Source organism: Dermacentor silvarum, chromosome 7, assembly GCF_013339745.2.
Source record: "Dermacentor silvarum isolate Dsil-2018 chromosome 7, BIME_Dsil_1.4, whole genome shotgun sequence".
NCBI lineage: Eukaryota > Metazoa > Arthropoda > Arachnida > Ixodida > Ixodidae > Dermacentor > Dermacentor silvarum.
In genome coordinates, this window is record NC_051160.1 from 163477826 (window position 1) to 163497856 (window position 20031).

Below are 20031 nucleotides of genomic sequence, written 5' to 3' on the forward strand. Positions count from 1 at the left end.
CGGCCTCGGCGCCCGCAGCGAAAGTACGTTGAATATGCCGCGGAGCGCGCCTCCGCTCCAATCCAGTTCGCTCGCAGCGCCCTCGCACTATTTTTCCACACGCGGCGCCTCAGCGGCAGAGCGCCGTTCAGCCCACTCGACCATTGTCTAGTACACTCTAGTTGTGGCTAGAGTGTACTAGAATATGGTGTACTAGAATATGGTCGAGTGGGACGAGCGGCTGGGGCGGCGGATACTTTGCAGTGAGGCGCCCGATGTGGAAAAATACTGTGGCGACGCTGCGATCGAAGTGGATTGGGCCGCATCAAGGTCGCGCCGTTGGAAACTGCTGGCGATACAGCTCGGCAGGGTCATTCGTACTACTTCGCGCGTTGATATTTGCGTTCAGACCGCTCAAATGGTGTTCATAATTGCATATGACATGTATTTATGCCTTAAGAATTCCTTGCTTTTTCTTCTTTATTTTATTTTTTAATGCCGCTTGGTGATGCGCGTGCGTTGCGGCCGCAGTGTCGGCTTTCATTCTACTATGTTATTGTACGGTTCCCTTTGGACAACAAATATTACTGCGATAGCAATTATATGGACACTTCAACCGGATTTATGCCGTCGGCGTCGCCGTGAGGTTCCGTATAGATTCCAAGGGCGATAAAATCGTCGCCGCGCGCCGTATGCGCGAACGAAACCGCGCGGGGGACGCGCGCTATCACGAGGGCGAACTCCCCCGCGCGCTATCACGGAGAGCAAACGCACGGTGGAAAGCGAACGCGACCGTCGCGCGAAAAGCGGTGGGGGTATGGGGGGGGGGGGGGCGGGGGCGGCGCTGTGCTCCAGCACCAAAGGCGTATCTTGCCACTCATAGCGTCCTCGATCACCCGCACCGGTGCGCACCGACCATCCTCGATCACCGGAAGCGCACCCTGTTGGGGTGGTTTTCCGTTGCCCCGTCTCGCACCGGGAAAATCGGCGGTGCGCCGGGGTGCAATCCCAGCAAGCAATGCGGGACGCGCGGCGCGCGAGCGCACCGCCGACTGCGGAACCGCGCACGCTCTGGCCCGATAGCTGCGGTTGTACGGAGTTAACTAGAGTCGAGATGTCGGCAATGAGAAAGGAAGCGCTGCTAGTTTCCGCAATCAATGAGCTTTTTTCAAGTTCGTCTGACAGCGAAGACGACATGCTGATCGACCTCGTCCAAAAACAATGTGGTGAAGAGCGGCCGAAAGTGGACAAGTTGGTTGAACGGGTCGTCAGGCGCCTCGACGACACCGGAGTAAGGAGATTATTTGGCTCCCCATCTTTGTGCTACTAGAACTTGCTGAGAGCGGGCCACGGAAGCGCACCGCGCTGTGTTGCTGACAATACGCTCGACTGCCCGCGCGTGCGTTGCGCCATAAAATCGTTCATTTCATCCACCGACATCGCCACATGATGTCTCTTGCCATTAATTATAAAATCCATTGGTGTGTGCTTGCAACCAGGTGTGTCAGGAGCACGCAGTTTGACAAGGTTCGAGTGCTTGCCGCGGATGCTCTGCACCTGCAAACATTAAAATGTGCGCGCGCGTTTTGCGCACGTTTTTAGCGTCAGGGGCAAAGTGGCGCTGCATGCAAGCATCTGCACGGGGTGCAGTTTTGTCCTCGATGTTGACCCTCCGCAGTGCGCCACCACCACGGTGCACAGCGCACCATTCTGGTTTCGGGGCAACCCCGGGTCAAGGTGATCGAGGACGCTATCAATCTCCCACGCGAAAGCAAGAAACTGGAAGAGGAGGGAGGGGGGCAGCTTCTCCTCTGCCAACAACTTCTCCTCTGCCCTTTGCGCCGCGGTGCCGGTCGCCCGCATCGTCTCTTATCTCCACACGGCTCTGACCTTTGTATGCGCTGTGCATTCGCCGCTCAGTTTCCGTTGACGCGATAGACTGCGCGAACCTGCGCTTGCTGCCAGCGTTCTGACAGTCGTTGGCTGCGGTCATTCAGTGTGTTCTATTCATGTTTGTGTGTGCGTGCTGACACCACGATTGTTAATTCAGTTAGTAAGCCAATGTGTCCAAGTTTATGCAGCCGATAAAACTAAAGCCCCTATATATAAAAAGTAGCGCCATCCACTTCCCTCCTCCTCCGTTCCACTATCGCGCTCGGCGCGACCAGCGCGATCGAGGCGCGATATCGGCAGTGGCGCCGCCTGCGTCGGGCCTGCCGTGGCAGACGACAGATAACGTGCTACCAGAGGAAATCCGAGGAAAACTTCGATCGCGCCCTGCGGAGAAGTTTTTGAGGCGCGATTTTGCTTCGTCAGTCAGTAACTGGTCTTAATAATGACGTTTTGGAAGTAGCAACGCGACGATGCGAGGCGGTGCAAATATCAAGTGTGCAGCAAGCGTTTGCGCACGCCGGATGGTAAACAAAAAAAGCCTTTTGTCCTCGCCTTGTCGGTTGCGGCAACTTCAGCCGCCGCAGCATGCCATCACAACGAAGTTCTTGTCCCTAACACGTTTGATCCGTTTGTGCGTACAGCACTTTCGTCGCACAGACCCGATAATGGCAGTCGGAGCGCGCTGGAAAGAAAAAAAATATACAACAGCGCAACGCGTGCTTCCACGTGACACAGATTGGCCAATGGATGATAAGTGGTTCTTGAGGGAAAGGGAAAGGTTGGCGCTATCTTCTGCAGCCCTTGAGGGAGCACGGCTCAGCGCCAACGGGGAGGGGTAAGTGGGAGCGAAAGAAGGGATAGAGTGGAGTCGCCATGGCTGGGCGAAGCAAAACCGGCAGGCATAGGCGGCACGTATCAGGCCGAGATGGAAGGCCTTGGTGTGCTGCAGAGTCTGCAGGGGTGTTGTGCCAGGCCGGTCAGGCCCGGGGTGGGGTGGGAGGCCGTGAGGCCTTCCCGCTTGTAGAAATGTCCTTAGAGGCGTGCGGAGAGCCCTGACGAGTCAAGGAACTCCACGACGCCTCGAAGTGCAGAAAGGTGGTGTCGGCCGGGGAAGAGGAGATCTTCCTCCTTGCCAGAGGGGAGGCCCAGGCGGCGGAACTCCTGCAGGAGTGGGCCCCGCTGCTGGAGGTACGCCGGGCAGGCCAGCAGGAGATGTTCGATCGTCTCCGGCTCCCCGCAGGAGCTGCAGGCCGGGGACGTCGCTCGTCCCAGTCGGTAGCTGCGTGCTGCCGTCCAGCTGCAGCCGATGCGGAGCCGGAGAAGGAGCGAGGTCTCCCTGCGAGCCAGGCCTCGCTGGGGGAGTGGTCGTGGGGGGCATCCCAGTGCCACCCGTTTGTCTGGGTGGTGGGTCGCCAGGTGTCGCCGCAGCCTCAGTCCAGTGAAGTCGCCCTCCGTCACGGCCCGACTGAGGGGCACAGTGGTGTGGTGGGCGTCCTTCGCCAGGGTGTCGGCTGCCTCGTTGCCCGGGATCCCTACGTGGGCGGGGATCCAGTGCAGGGACACCGGGTGGCCTGCGTCCTGCAGCGCTGTCAGCCGGGTAGACAGCAGTGCGACTCCAAGGCTGGCGCTTTCTGGCCTCTGCAGGCCGAGGAGGGCTGCCTTGGAGTCGCAGAGGATGGCCGCTGGTACCCCAGGAAGCTCCTCGGAGAGTAGGTCGACGGCCAGGTGGAGGCCTGCCACCTCCGCTGCAGTCGAGCTGGCGTGTCTGGGCAGTCGACACTGCCTGCTCTTCTGCAGGGCTGGTGCCGTGCTGGCCGCCGTGGCAGAGCCGGTGTCCGGTACCACCGAACCGTCGACGTACACCAGGAGGTGGTCTCCGAGGGTCTCGTCCAGGAGGCAGGCGGCCGTCTGCTGCAGGGCGCAAGCGGGCGAGCGCCTCTTCGAAATCCCGGGCAGCTTCGTGGCGATGGGGACAGGAGGCCTCTGCGGTGTGGGCAGCTGTACCGCATTCAGCGGTGGGTTGCCAACCACCTCCTCGTAGAGGCGGCACAGCTGACCCATCCTTGAGGAAGGCCGGGACTGGAGGCGACGCAGCAGGCCTCTGCCACCAGGAGCATGGTGGAGGCGGTCGACGTGCCTCAGCCCCTGCTGCAGGAAGAGGAGCGACAGGGGCCATGCTCCAGCCTCCGCAAGGGTACCAATGGGGGAGCGGAGGAGGCTGGGGCGACAGGAGGCGGCAAGGAGGAAACGCCGGGGTGAGCGCGGTGGCGGCAAGATATAAGAATGACGCTACTTTTTATATATAGGGGCTTTAGATAAAACTACTATCTTTACTCTAAATAGCTCTCTACTAATTTGCTATCGCCTTTCGGGCGAAACTGCGACATTTTTTTTTCTCGTTCTTCAAGCAGCATGTATCTCTCGTGTGTATTGTTGCGCATACAGTTTTCCATCAGTAGGTCTTGCGAAACGCCGACGGAGAAACACATGTAACCTTCCTGCTTGCCGCTTCAAACAAGTATACAGCATATCTGCCCCATCCGGCGCCTTGTACTCAGACTTACGGGAAGCATTGTTATAGAAAAAAAGAAAAGAGTAAACTGCAGCTCAACATTCCAGTCAAGTTTCCGCCTTCCTCGCATAACAGAATGCGCAGTAATTGGTACGGGGTCATTTATTGCGGTAGGACTTCGAGCGCCGAAAACAGTTTTAGTTAGTCATTCTATATGCTCATCTTTGGCCGTTTAAGCCGTACGTGGAAATGTTTTTCCCTGTCAATACTTCAAAATTTTTTTTAAAAAGAAGGATAGAAAGAAAGCTGGCGCGGTAGCCTAATTAGTGGCTATATAGTGGATATGACGTTGGGCTGCTAAACTCCATGGAACTCGCGGGCACAATCCAGCTCGCGGAATTCGACGGGAGCGAAATGGAAAAACACTGTGTACTTCTAATTAGGTGCGCGTTAAGAAGCACAGGTGATGAAAACTAAACCTCATAATCATATGGTGGTTTTGCCACGTAGACCCAAGAATTTATTTAAATTAAGAAAGAGAGAGAAAATTATGTGGCTGCGTTCTTCGGCTTTTTTTCTAGGGGTGTAAACAAAATAGCTGTAAATTATTCTCGAGTCTGATTGCCGACCAAAATGTGTTACGCTTATCCTATATTTCATACATAAATGTTATGCCATTCCCAAATGTATAACCGCTCAACTCAGCAGCTTGTATATTATAAACAGTTGCTTTCAGTTATCCGGTGCACTATCATAACGACCATAAAGAAACAATTAAAGGAACGGCATACATCACATGCACGTAGAGATATGTGCAGATCTGTTGCGTTCGTTGAAGATAACTGTGGTACCACATGGGACACCTCGTTTTAATGGGTTGCAAACATGGTGAGACTGTCAAAAAAAGTTTTCCTTGCCTGAATCAAGTTAGCAGATTTACAGGCTGGCCCCAAACGGGGGCGTTTATATGGAATGACAGCTAGGAACTTGTTAAGCAGGACTTATTAACCCCGTGCGTTAATTTTCTCAGGAACTGCGCCTCTGTGCAACAGCCACGACTCCCCGGCAGCACAATCATTTGGAATAACAGTCCTCACTTGCATCGGTCACTCACCTTAGAAACTTCAATGGTGCTGTTATGCGTTACATTCGAACGGAAACGACTATTCGGCGTCGTACAGTATATCAATGACACTTGCGTAAATATATAAGATGGTATTGCCTGCTATGAATATTATTTCACCGAATGAGAGTTTTCTGTGGAGTATTCACTAATAAGTGTGTTTGTAACTGCAAACACGTGCGCTTATTCCGGTCGGGAGTTCTCACTTTTTCAATTAGTGCATTTAGAATATTTGTTATTTTTTTCCTTACACAAATATCGTGAATATATAAGTCCATGTACCCTTTGATTTAATCGCCTAGAAATACATTCGCCATTTTTCGCGCCACGGAGTTAATAAACCTGGTTTATTTCACTATAATATTGTTTTCTTCGATCATTGTCCCTGATCAATATCCACCAACAAGAAGCACGCGTGAAATGACACGATATCAATAATCAAATGTTCTTACGTATATAGCTTCAAGTTGCAGAGATACCAGTTACTTTTAGAAGACAGTGGTAAAAACAGCAGTTCACTTGGCTAAAACTACATTTGGTACCAGCCGTCAATAGTCATGGGCGCACCAAAGCAACTAAAACATAAAAAAGTCGCTGTTTCGCCCGAAAGGCGAAGCATCTATTGCGATAGCAAATTAGTAGAGAGCAGTTGGGAGTAGGGATAGTAGTTTTATCGGCTGCATAAACTTGGACACATTCGCTTACTAACTGAATCAACAAGCATGGTGTCAGCGCGCACAATCAAACATGAATAGATCACACTGAATAACCGCAGACAACAACTGTCAAAACGCTGGCAGCAAGCGCGCTGCCGCCGCAGCGGTCGAAGGTTCGTGCGGTCTATCGCTTCAACGGAAACTGAGCGGCGAATGCACAGCGCATACAAAGGTCAGAGCGGTGTGGAGATAAGAGACGGTACGGGCGACCGCCACAAGCGGGCAAAGTACAAACGCAGTTGTTGGCAGATTAGAAGCTGGCGGCCCCCTCCCTCCCTCCCACGCTGCCTTCCCGCTTTCTTGCCTTCGCGTGGGAGATTGTGTGGCCAGTTCCCCTTGCGGCATGTTGCAAGATAAGCATTTGGTGCCGCAGCACAGCGTCGCCCCGCCTCCCTCCAATACGCCCACGGCCTTTCGCGGGACGGTCGCGTTTGCTTTCCGCCGTGTGTTCGCTCTCCGTGGTAGCGCGCGTCCCCCGCGCGCTTTCACTCGCGCATACGGCGCGCGGCGACTATTTTATCGCCTTTGGACTTCATACGGAACCTCACAGCGACGGCGACACCGACGGAAGAAATCTGGTTGAAGTGTCCATATAATATCGCAATAAAAAATGTACTGCACAGGCGTTCTGCGAGAAAAACTGGGCTTCCGCCAGTGTCCGAGTAGCGAACGCGCGCTCGTTAGCAGATGACGCGCTTGACAACGACAGCAAAATTGAAGACGTCGCGTTGTAAATTCCATGCCTGAAATATATATGTTTGGCAAAATGGTGTAAACATATTTTGCAGTTATTAAATTAAAGCACTATTTTAGGAGCGTACTATGCGCAATCGGCCTCGGCGCCCGCAGCGAAAGTACGCTGAAAATGCCGTGAAGCGCGTCTCCGCCCCAATCCAGTTCGCTCGCAGCGCCCTCGCATAATTTTTCCACACGCGGCGCCTCAGCGGGAGAGCACCTTAAGAGCCCCGTTCGGCCCACTCAACCATTGTCTAGTTGTGGCCCACCTGCACTAGGGTGGCTACCTGCACATCATCATAATTGGATTTCTCCGCTCTTTCTGCACATGCGCAAGGAGTAGTGGGTGCGAGAGAGAAATGTGGGGACTTTCGGTCCCTAAAATTTCTTTTCGCCTAGGTACTACGGGGACGAAAGTTGTTAGCGCCGTTCGTCCCTAGCCGAGCTGGCAGCACAGAATCGACAGAATGCGTGGTATACGAGGTGTTGTGGCCCTACCTAACGAAAGAACTAGAGTGTACTAGAATGTGAGAGTGGGTCTAGCGGAAGCCTTAGCAAGCGCCGAGGGTGAAGCAAAAAACGCCGAAAATGTGGCGGCGCTGCCATCGCCGTATTCTAAATCTCCGGCCAATAAACGTGGGCTCCGGCTGTTTCGGCAGCGCTCATTGGCTGAGGCAAGCTCGCGGGCTGAGTAACTGTCGTCTGCTCGACGCACCGTCGTTGTTGCGTCGTTTGCGTTCTTTCCGCCGCTCTTTTTCCATTTTATTTACAATAGATCGGTGGGGAATGATCTCAGTGTTATCGCCACCGAGTACCCGCCTGTCAAAGCTCCATGCAGCTGCGGTAGGGTCTCCGACGCGACAAGCGTCCGGCCGGCGAGCGGGACCCAAGGAGGATTTTAAAAAATGGCGGGACCACTCATTCGGGTGATGATGATGATGATGATGATGATGATGATGATTTATTGGCATCCCCTTTGAAACGTGGCGGCGACAAATAGTCACCTAGCCTGCTTGATTTAATCAGGTATACTATACATGTTCTTTATTTAGCATTTTTGTATACCTCTCATTATTTTTATTTTTCAAAAATTTACCTTGTACCGCTGCCTATGATTTTAAGAGATCAGGTCGTATCCATCTTTTCCCTGCTTTTTTTCCACCAGTACTCTAATCGTCTCTTGCTGATCTCTACGGCTGATCTGTTTATGTTTCCTTCCACTTTAAACCCAAGCGCTTCTGGGAGTTGCACGTTACCTACGGTACTCGCTGGGTGGATCCCGTCGCATTCCATCAGGATGTGCTGAGTGGTTTCTGGATCTTTACTGCAGCATACACATGTCTCATCTAGTTCCGAATATTTGTTCCAATATGTTTTCGTCTTTAGGCAACCGGCTCGAGCCTCAAACAGCAAGGCACTGCCCTTTGTGTTATCGTACAGATTTTCCCTTCTAAGAAAGCGCCGGTAGCGCCACCTAGGTTTTTAATAAAAATGCCTCAGCGCAGAACCCTTGTTGGACCCACTCCCCCAATCTAGCACACTCGAGAAAGAACGAAAGCGAAACTAGCCCAGAAACAGAAGTGTTCTTTCACGCGACGTCAATCCTTGGCCATCCATAGCCAGTTGTCCAGTTCGACCGTGAGGTTGCTGTTGCATATCGAGCGGTGACCGGAGAGACGCGTTTAGAGGTTACCATATCTATATAATTTCCAAATACGTAATTAAAAGACACAGAATGTCGAAGAGCGTAAAAAAGCTGAAGTCGATGAAGAAAGTAGTGGAGAAGGTGATGCACACCACGCCTCTAAAGCTGTACGTTCCTGCTTGCATGGCCATGCCGGGTCCACCGCTCGGTCCTCAGCTCGGCCAACGAGGTATAAACATTGCGCATTTCTGCAAGGAGTTCAACGAGAAGACCAAGGACATCAAAGAAGGATTGCCCATACCCTGCAAGGTATGTCACGGGGCAACAAGCGATGCTCGGCAGCTGCCGCCGCATCTGTGCGGCTGCTGAATGTGACCCCGTGCGGCGATTTCGGTTTACGTGAAAGAGCAGAATTGGGCAGTCAACTACGACACACGTTGTCGTCGCGGTGTGGCCTCGTAACGCGAAATTGAGCAGGATGATTTAAATGGTAACAAGCACCGCTGCTTTCGCATGTAGACGTGTGCTACGCCGGCTAGATTGTAGTTTCTACGTTCTAGAGCAGCGGAATGACTCGTTTGCTTGAATCTCCTACTCGGAGGCGTTCATATTGGGCAACGTCCACGTCTTGTGTCCAGCCGACGATTTCAGCAGCTAATCGCGAGCTAATCCTAAACCGCATCGTCTTTGCCTAGGCGTGTTCTGTGGTTGGGTTGCAGCGACTACTGTGGAAATGAAGCCGGCACCATAGGTGCGCCGTCGCCCTGCTCAGGAGCAGGCGGCCGAGCGAGATCACTGTGATATTTGTACTGCAAAACACGGTATGACGTCCTGTTTTACACAGGCTCATTGGAATGTGAGCAAGAAGGCGGTGAGGTTCGCGCAGAATGGTCAGTGCTCGCTTTTCACTGGAAGCACCGAATACACGTTTAAAATTAGCACAGCCTTGCCAGGAAGTTACCTTGCACAGCAGTTCGAAAAATGTTACTTCTGTGAGATAATATTAGCTGTTTTTCGTGCTTCACGAAATGTTAGCTTAAGAATCTTTTTCACACTAGTAGTCACGTAGATAAAGCCTTGTATAAACCAGGCAAGAAACAAGAGAGGTGGTCATAGCGCTAGAGGACACGGACAAAAGCGAGAGAACAGGACGAGCGCTATGACCACCTAGCGCTATGACCACCTCTGATGTATGTAACCAACAAGTCCAAAAAGCCATACTTGAACAAACATGAGGCCATCTCGTATTGCCATCCACTGTGTAGTCATTGTGAGCATTTCAATAATACTGGCTGCTTACAGGCAACATATACGCCCATTGGCACACACGTTGTACTCAAGGTGTGTGGTTCAGCGTACTTTCAAAAATTTTTAAAAATTGCCTTTGGCAGATAGCACAACTCTAGTGTATGAGCTGATCTACTCGAAGAGGCGGACATTACTTGCACAACAAATTGAAATGCATAATTGACAAATTAACAAAAATTCACCCATTTTTTAACTAATCACTTCTATGTAGCACGTATTGACCAACATGAACAAAGCTAGCAAAAGTATCAAGCTACCTCCACCACGCCCGCCGTAAGGCCAGACTGGCCCATATTGCAATTTACAAATTCTAGTGGTGAAGTTCGCAAGGCGGATCCACTTGGAACAAATTGTCAGGATGATGCAAGTTTCCAGATATTAATACCCGAACTTTGCGGAGAAATTGGCACCTACAAATGCCACAACAGCATCACTAGCACGAACACATACCTAGTGGCCCTAGCAATTAAACCACTGGGTTGGCATAGAAAGACGGCGACAGCCAGGCGATAGTCAAATTATGAAGCTGTAATGACAGTGATGGCAATATGACAAGGAATGCATGTCGACTGTACAGTGACAACAGCGTGATGAGATTCGGGTGACGAAGCTGGAATGACGCCGATGGAACGACCACAACGGCAGCACATACCTAGTGGGCCAAGCAAGTAAGTAGACAACTTGGGCCACTGGGTCAGCGTAAGAGCCTAGATATATAGATAGGCTCAAAACGGCAGAAGTAGGAAAAGAATAATATTTGCATTAAAACAAACTTGTGCCATCATAGAATAAGACATTTTGCAATTCAACAGCAAATCAACCTTGTATTTCTCACAGTTCCCATACTGGCTGAATGACTGCAGTCCCAGCTTGTGCTCTTGTTTAACACACTAACACTTTTGTGCAGATCACGGTGAAGCCGGACCGCAGCTTCGACCTGGAGATGATCAACCCTCCAATCTCGTACTTTGTGAAACAGGCAGCAGGCATCGACCGCGGAGCCATGTATCCAGGGAAGGAGACTTCGGGCATGATCACACTCAAGCACGTCTATGAGATCGCAAAAATCAAGAGCCAGGACAGCATCTATGACTGTGTGCCCCTGCAGGACATCTGCAAGGACGTAATGCGGCTTGCCTACAGGTGTGGAGTCAAGGTTGTCAAGAGCCTCTCCGCAGAGGAGTACCGAGAATTCCGCGAAGCTCGTGAAGCTGTTGTCAAGGAGCAGCTTGCAGCATTGGAGGAGAAGCGGCAGGCAAAGCTGCTTCGGACCGCTGCTTGAGGCTGTGCTGCAGTTGGTGAATGTCTGTTTTGAACGTCAACACAACTTAGAGACAACATGAAAGGTTTCATGGAAGTGCGTGGTTTACATTGTACATCATGGTGTTGAGAAATTACATTGCTTCTTTTAGCTGCTGAGTGAATGTGATAAAAGCATGGAATAAAATCACCATGCCACCCACAGTTTAGCACGAGGTCGTAGATTCAACTCCCAGCCGATGAGGGTGGAATGTGTACCATTCTTCGGGTAGTGTATGTTCTTGCGGGTACTTCGTTTTTCTGTCTTTTGTCTCTAACCTCGTGCGTGGGGAAGCTGATGGAGCACGTCGTTCTCTCTAGATTAAGCAACTAGATGGAGGATGGAGGTCTGTATCCGCTCATGATGATCGGGTTCAGGCCGAAACTGTCCACACAGGACGTCCTGCTCCAAATCAAACATCAAATCCTCGACGCGCGGGGCAGAGGAACGGGACTGAAAGCCATCTTAGGGCTGGACCTCACCAAGGCCTTCGATAATATTACACACAAAGTGGTCCTAGGGAACCTCCAGGACCTGGGGGTAGGTCGCAAGGCCTACACCTACGTCCGGGACTTCCTCTCGAACCGCACAGCTCAAATCTTGATAGGAGACATCAAGTCGGATGACATAAAACTGGGTAGTAGGAGAACGCCGCAAGGCTCGGTATTGTCCCCCTTTCTCTTCAACGTGGCCATGATCGGCCTGCCGAAAACCCTCAGTAAGATCCGCGGCCTCAACCACAGCCTGTACGCCGACGACATAACGTTGTGAGTGACAGGCGGCAGCGAACGCCAAATCGAGGAAACCCTCCAACAGGCCACGGAGGCCGTCGAACGCTACGCGGCAGAGAAGGGGCTCAGTTGCTCCTCTCAAAAGTCCGAACTCCTGCTGGGGTACCCTACGACCAGGAAACAATATGGAGGAACACCGAATATTAACATCAAAGTGAATGGGGGCCCGATACCTATTGTAGACCAAATGAAAGTCCTAGGACTCTGGTTGCATGCGGAAGGCAGAAACCTCAGTACCATCAAGGCGCCAGAAAACAGCGCACAGCAAACACTAAGGCTAATCAAACGGATTGCCAATAGACACTACGGCATGATGGAGGTCAGCCTAATTCGTTTAGTGCAGGCCTTCGTCATAAGCCGCGTCGTCTATGTGGCACCGTACCTAACATTTGGTGTAGCAGAAAAAAACAAGATGGAATGCATCATCAGACGATCTTTCAAACAGGCAATTGGTGTCCCAGTCACGACACCCAACGACAAACTCTTAGAGTTGGGGCTACACAACACGCTTGACGAACTAATCAAGGTGCACACTACCGCCCAATACGAAAGACTCACACAAACCCCAGCGGGGCGACACATTCTACAGAAACTCAAAATTCGATATGAAGCGCAACACGGCACCAAACTAAGCGTTCCACTAGAGACGAAGAGGGAATTTAAAATTCCTCCACTGCCCAAGAAAATGCACCCGGAGCACCACAAGGAGCGACGAGAGGCAAGGGCACGCCACATTGAGCGCAAATACCGTGACGTAGAGGGCGTGGCCTACGTAGACGCCGCGGAATACAGAGAACGCAAAGGGATGTCCGTAGTAGCGGTAAACGTGGACGGAGAAACCCTTCGCGAGCGGCACCGTGAGAACGGACAACGCCGAAGTTGCGGAGGAAGCCGCCATAGCATTAGCGGTGGCCTCCACGAAAGCGAGAGTTATCATAAGCGACTCAAAAATTGCAGTTCACAATTTCGCGAAAGGACGCATCTCGTCAGAGGCGCTCAAAATCCTAAATAGTAACAGCGACTGTCATCGCGGGACGATCCAAATTATTTGGGCACCCGCGCACTCCTCTCTCCCCGGCAACGAGGCGGCTCACAAACGTAGCTCGAGGACTTACTCGCCGAGCAAGTGAGCCCGCCCAGCCGGGAACGAGAGGAGACCGCATGGTCAGCTACAAAGAAATAACCGATTACTATCGACTGGGAAGAGCCCAGTACCCACCAGCTCATCCCGCGCTAACCAGGAAACAGGCGGTGGCCTGGTGCCTCCTGCAAACAAACATGTATCCAAACCCGGTGGCCTGCAGCAGATTCTATCCAGGGCAATACAACGATCAATGCAAATTATGTAAATGTAGGGCGGATCTGCCACATATTCTATGGGCATGCTCGAAGGCGGCTCCTTTCGAGGGCCGCAAAATTCAAAACTGGCAGCAGTCGGAGACCCTGTCGCTCAGCTCAGACCAGCAAGACCAGGTCTGGGCCGTCCAGCTAGCCGAGGAGGCAGCCGCTGAGACCCAGGGGATCTCGGCCGTCTGCTAGGCGGAGGGAGGCTGCGTCCGCCCTCGTGAATTGCTGGCACCATTAAAGTTGAATCTCTCTCTCTTTTGTCACTGCGCAACAAACTTTCGATGGAAGTGAGCGCCCATGTCGTACATTTGTTTAGTCTTAGTCATATTTTTAGCTGTGCCGGTTTACCATATTACGAGCTTAAGTAAGCTTACGAGCAACTATATATATAAAGTGTTGATTTAAATGCAAAACTTTCAGTGTACTCGTAGAAGTTGCAGAGTTGTGATAAACATAAGAGCACAAACACAGAAAGAAAGAGCTGAACACCACAGTGTGCTTCCAAACAAAGCAGGCCAATGTGTGAATACGGGACTTAACCCTTTCAGATGCCACTTTATCCTGTTGATTGAAAACTTAATTTCACCACATTTATGGCATCTTCAGAATCATAGAATGTCTACATCTCCAGAAAAGATTAAGAATTTTCTATTCTATAGTGAGTTTTGTCAATTTTACAGAATGTGGACTCCACGTGAAAGCTCACTACAGGAACATCAAATATGATAAGACCATTATTTCATGTATTGAAAAACTTTAAAAACACTTATCCAGCCACTTGAAAATTATGTCTGGTGCATGACGTTGTGAAATACAAATGACGTGAAAAACAATGAAGAAGTGAACCCACTACATACCGTATTTTTCCGCATATAACCCGCCACCGCGGATAACCCGCACCCCCAATGACAACAGCCGGGAAAGAAAAAAAAATATCCACGCGTATAGCCCGCGGTAATAACTGCATGCAACAAAGCTCAAATCTTTACAAAAACAGTCCATTCACGGATACACGACTCATCCACATCATCGTATCACCGGCCAGTGGCGCTCTTCCCCCCTCTTCGGCGATGCTGATAAAGCTGAATTCACACAACGGAAGCCATCGGGGACAAATTAGTCACGTGACATTTGGCGCAAATCGGATCACTTCGCAGGCACAGCTAGCATTCACGCGACAGAGGATGACAGTGCGGCCAGAGCAGCACTCGCATGGGCAATGGCGATTTGGCTATCAGCCATATCGCGAAGCGCTTCGCATGACCCGTGGGACCGCCGCAGGAACGGATGACGTACGAGTTCGCCGGCACCGTGTGCATTATTTGCGATACGCAAAGTGGCGACCCGTAAAAAAGGAGGAGAATGGACGACCATGATGGAGGGGAGAAGGGATCTTCAATACACAGTGGCGGGGAGAGGGCAGGATTCCCTAGGAGATAACGAAACTAAATGGCGGAAAGCTTTGCCTCAAGGTGTGGCTACACTGCAGCACGCGCCGCGCTGCCGTGAAGCCACACCTCCAAGTAAAATTTGCGTATAACCCGCAACCCAACTTTACCGCTAACTTTTAAAAATTTTTGGTGCGGGTTATACGCACGAAAATACGGTACAACAACATACTGACACTGAGCAAGAACACCCAACCATCCACCTTCCCACTCATTTTACTAAAACATTTTGCACATGTTATCCAAAATTGCAGGACAATTCCAATCACGAGTGTTTCAAGATATATGCAACACATTTTAAATATCATTACTTTCATCAGTGCTTTTGCTGTTGATGCACTATCTTGCTGTACACAATTATGTACACAGCGTCTGAAAAGGTGAAAGAGCATAATTATACAATGTATTGCGTATGCACTACTGGCTTTCAATCCACTGCAATGCATGCGGTTAATCCCTTCTATTGGTGAGCATGCCATTTTGTATAGGCATCAGTATCAACTTGTGCGCTGAAGAGTTGAGGTGAGAAACATAACCGGAGGATGAGACTTGTATGTCAGTACCCCTTCCCTTTGAGAAAGAGCTAGATGATAGGCTTCATTAATTTATTGTTTTCGATTATTTTTTTGTTAGATTCCGTACGCATGTGTGACGGCTGGAATAATAATGGCACATGTTGCGTATATATACAGTAGGACCTCGTTGACATGTTTTTTCAAGGGACCGCAAAAGAAATAAACGGAACAGTGAGGAAGGGTGCAAATCGCCACTGCAATGTCACAAACGCCTCTGAATGGCTGCCAGTACGGTTATTAGACCTCTTGGCACTCGTGCAGTGACCAGGAACAGCGTGTGAGGGCGCCTATAATCAAGGGTCACGTATGATGTTCAGTTGCGGTGGCTCCTTTCCACTCTTGATAGTAAAGAGAACTGGCAATTGTGGCATTTTGACCAGCGTATGTGGTTCCTGGTAGGTTTTAATCGATGCACACTTTTTCGGGTGCACTGCCTGCCAACAGTTCTGTGCATGTTTTGTGCAGTGTCTGGCTTCTGCAACTTCGGTCACTTGTTGCAATGTGCAACAGTAAACTTTCCTCTGCACCGCTTAATTGAGTGGGCAGAGAAGAGTGGCGACGATGCTGCTCGATATCCCCCTCTGCTTGTGCATGTGGGTTGGTGATGGTCCATCTCTTTATTGTAAACATACAAGCAACAGTTGTCTATTGCTCTTTCCGTGCTCAAGTGTTGTTTGTGATACCTTGTGTGACTGTATATTGGTTGTTAAACTCCTGCTGCTAAGCGGTGACGTGGAAGAAAACCCCAGTCCTGCTTACCCTGAATCTTGAAAATTGCACAAGGAACTGCTTGACGCCATTGCAACCCTTGTAGCAAACTTTGACAAGTGTCACACGGGAGTAATGCAGTCTTTTGCAGAGTTAAAACCAAGACGCGCTTACGCAAAAAGTCTCGGATCTTGCAGAAAGACTGGTAACCTTGAAATCCATTGTTGAAACCATTGAGAATTTGTCGGCCCCAGCTGAAATTAGCCGCCTTGTTAACAAATCTGTTGAACCTAAAGGTGCTGCACTGAAAGATAGGTCTCGAACAGACAATTATTTTATGGCATACCTGACAGTGCTACTGAGACATGAGCACACTCTGAAGACCATATTAAAGAACTGTTGCATCATCTAAACATGAATGTCATTGACAATATTGTTACGAGGCATTGCGTATGAGCCTGTCATTAAAGGACCGCTGTGCTACGCGAAGAGGAAGAAGACGGGACATGCTTCGTGAGATGCTGTCAGCCATTCTCTGATAGCAGCAGCCTGTATATATTGTCTCTCCAGTGTACTTGTGAATCCCCGTGACAATTTGGTGGAAGTGCGGGGTACCAGAAGACGCGCTGTACAACAGAGCTCCGCAGTGGTCGTCGAGTCGGGGTCATCATTATGACAGACGAGACCACGACCACGCCGCCTGCGCCGGCCAGTGCGATGCCTGCACCAGCGCCGACCACAACGTCAACGATCGTCGTTATGCACCCTAAAGACCCGGGAACGTTCTGCGGTACGGATGAAGTTGACGTCGACGATTGGATTGCCAATTATGAACGCATCATTGAGGTCAATCGTTGGGACCTGACGATGATGCTGGCGACCGTGCTGTTTTACCTCAAAGGAGCGGCAAAGGTGTGGTTCGATAACCATGAGGCAGAGATTGGAAGTTGGGACACCTTCAAAACAAAACTTAGTGCCTTGTTTGGGAAGCCCATGGGTCGAAAGGCGGCCGCTACGCAAGAGCTGTCCATCCGCGCTCAGACATCCACGGAACCATACATCTCCTACATTCAGGACGTCTTGGCTCTTTGCCGTAAAGTGGACATGAACATGACGGAGTCGGACAAGGTTGGTCACGTACTAAAGGGAATCGCAGACGATGCGTTCAACCTATTACTGTGCCGAAATTGTGCGACCGTCAACGCAATTATTGAAGAATGCCGGCGTTTTGAGCAGGCCAAAAGTCGGCGTATTGCGAGGTCATTCGCTCGGCTACCGAACACCGCCCCGACGTCATCATGCGAAGACGGACAGGCCTCTCGTCTGCAGTCATCGCCACCGTCGGAAATTACACGAATCGTCCGTCGGGAAATCGAAGCTATTGCTCCTGCTCTCCCCAACAAAAGCCACGGCAATTTTCACGTGCCGGCCGTTTCCCTGGTCCAGTCCATTGTGCGGGAGGAACTCGGCAACTTGGGTTTCGCCGTCTGCACCGTTGCTCAGTCTCGGACAAGTGACTTTCGCCCTAGGTCGCCGCCTCGCCCGAGATCACCGCCCCAGGAACAACGGTTTTATCCGCGCTCCCGTAATCCGGCTGAATGGCGGACGGCAGATGATCGGCCGATTTGCTTCCACTGCCGCCGTATCGGTCACATTGCGCGCCATTGCAAGAACCGTTGGGTGTTGCCGTTAACCCGGGATGACACTGCTAGCCGCACCGACAACTACCGCCGTTTTCAGCCCGCTCAGCCATACCAACCATACAATACTGATAGCTACCGCCGCTTCCAGCCTTTTGAGCCGTACAACGTCGATGCCACCCCTACGCCGCACAGCCGTTCCCCGTCGCCCCGAGGTCATCAGTCCCGTTCGCCGCCAGCGCGTCGGCCGTCGTCTCCTTCGCCTCTACGACGACGTCCGACATCGCCGCTCAACCTCCAACAGGGAAACTAAGGGATGCAGCTCTTAGAGGTGACGCTGCATCTTCGACTTGCACCTCAAATCCTCTCCTCGTATTGCCGACGCGACGAAACTTGATCGACGTTGACGGCTTAATTGTTCCCGCACTCGTCGATACTGGGGCACAAATATCCGTGATGAGTAATCACCTTCGTCATCACCTTAAGAAAGTACTTACCCCCGCCGCTACTGGTATTATTCGTGTCGCTGATGGAAGAAGTCCCGTAGTCATCGGAATGTGCACAGCTCGCATCACCATCGCCGGTCACCATATATCTGTTTTGTTTACGGTTCTTGAGCAATGCCCCAACGACGTCATTCTCGGACTTGATTTCTTGTCGGCCCATGCCGCTCTCATTGACTGTGCAACCGGCATCCTTCAACTTGAGCTTCCTCAACTGGCGGATGTTCCAGATTTACCGTCACACCGCTTATGCTCTGTCGATTATGTTCGGTTGGCACCGCAAGCCGCCACGTGTGTTGCCTTGACAATGGCATCTCCAGTTCCAGATGGCGACTACGTAGTGTCTCCAATAGTTGAAGTACTGTTGACCAGAAATATTGCTGTGCCACACACCCTCGTGACTGTTGTCGACAACCACGTCCAGCTCCCGCTTCTGAACTTCAGCAACTCGACTCAAGCTCTCCCGCAAGGCATCTCAGTGGCCAACGTGTCTGCGCTTGATGAATGCGACGTCGCGGCACTAGACGCGCAAGCGGTCCGGCAAGTCCACTCCCCGACGAAATTACCCCGATGATTGCCCCTGATCTTCCGACTTGTCAAGCCACGGAACTCCACCACCTCCTAACGACCTATAGGGATATCTTCGACTTCGATGACCGCCCTCTCGGTCAAACGTCTCTCGTAAGTCATCGAATACATACTGGAAATGCTATTCCTATCAGACGGCGACCCTATCGTGTGTCCCATTCCGAACGCCAGGTCATACAACGAGAAGTCGACAAGATGCTCTCTAAAGACGTCATAGAGGCTTCCACAAGTCCGTGGGCGTCACCTGTCGTCTTGGTCAAAAAGAAGGATGGCAGCTGGAGATTTTGCGTCGACTATCGTGCCTTAAACAAAATAACGCGCAAAGACGTATATCCGCTGCCACGGATCGATGACGCCCTGGACTGTCTTCACGGTGCGAAGTACTTCTCATCCATCGACCAGCGCTCGGGTTACTGGCAGATTTCTGTTGATGACTTGGATCGAGAAAAGACTGCCTTTATCAGACCGGACGGCCTCTATCAGTTTAAAGTTATGCCCTTTGGACTGTGCAACGCCCCCGCAACGTTCGAACGCATGATGGACTCTCTCCTTCATGGCTACAAATGGTCTGTCTGCCTCTGCTACCTAGACGACGTAATTGTGTTTTCCCCAACGTTTGAAAGTCACCTTACTCGTTTGGCAACCATTCTAGCTGTCTTTCGTCGAGCAGGACTCCAGCTAAACTCCAAAAAGTGTAATTTCGGCAGACAACAAATCACTGTGCTTGGTCATCTTGTAACTGCTACAGGTGTCCAACCTGACCCTGCCAAGATTAGCGCTGTTAAGAACTTCCCTGTGCCCTCGTCTACTAAAGCTGTTCGGAGTTTCATTGGATTATGCTCCTACTTCCGCCGTTTTATACGCAATTTCGCCATCATAGCCCGACCCCTCACCGACCTTCTCAAGAAGGACGTGCCCTTCTCGTGAGGCCCCGACCAAGCAACCGCATTCTCAGCGCTGACCAACTTGCTCACTTCACCGCCTATCTTGGCTCACTTTCACCCATCCGCGCCTACTGAGGTTCGCACAGATGCTAGTGGGCATGGAATCGGCGTCGTCCTCGCTCAGCACCAGCATGGCCACACACGTGTTATTGCATACGCCAGCCGCCTGCTCTCCACATCAGAACGGAACTATTCTATCACAGAGCGCGAGTGCCTTGCATTGGTTTGGGCTGTCGCAAAATTTCGCCCGTATTTGTACGGCCGCGCATTCTCGGT

At 51.2% G+C, this 20031-nt stretch overlaps 1 protein-coding gene across 1 annotated transcript; it reads left to right on the forward strand.

Annotated features, from left to right (window-relative positions):
- Positions 1 to 8561: 8561 nt before the first annotated feature.
- Positions 8562 to 11375, forward strand: LOC119458643 (39S ribosomal protein L11, mitochondrial). Its single transcript, XM_037720489.2, has 2 exons — positions 8562 to 8912; positions 10819 to 11375. Exons 1-2 carry the CDS (start codon positions 8694 to 8696, stop codon positions 11191 to 11193), a joined length of 594 nt encoding a protein of 197 aa, XP_037576417.1. The 5' UTR covers positions 8562 to 8693; the 3' UTR covers positions 11194 to 11375.
- Positions 11376 to 20031: the final 8656 nt, after the last annotated feature.

What these genes read in the sequence shown, in the direction of transcription:
- LOC119458643 (XM_037720489.2), top strand. Translation starts at nt 8,694, where the DNA reads ATGTCGAAGAGCGTAAAAAAGCTGAAGTCGATGAAGAAAGTAGTGGAG. An exon ending in GATTGCCCATACCCTGCAAG is followed by an intron (nt 8,913 to 10,818) that starts GTATGTCACGGG and finishes ACTTTTGTGCAG; the next exon opens with ATCACGGTGAAGCCGGACCG.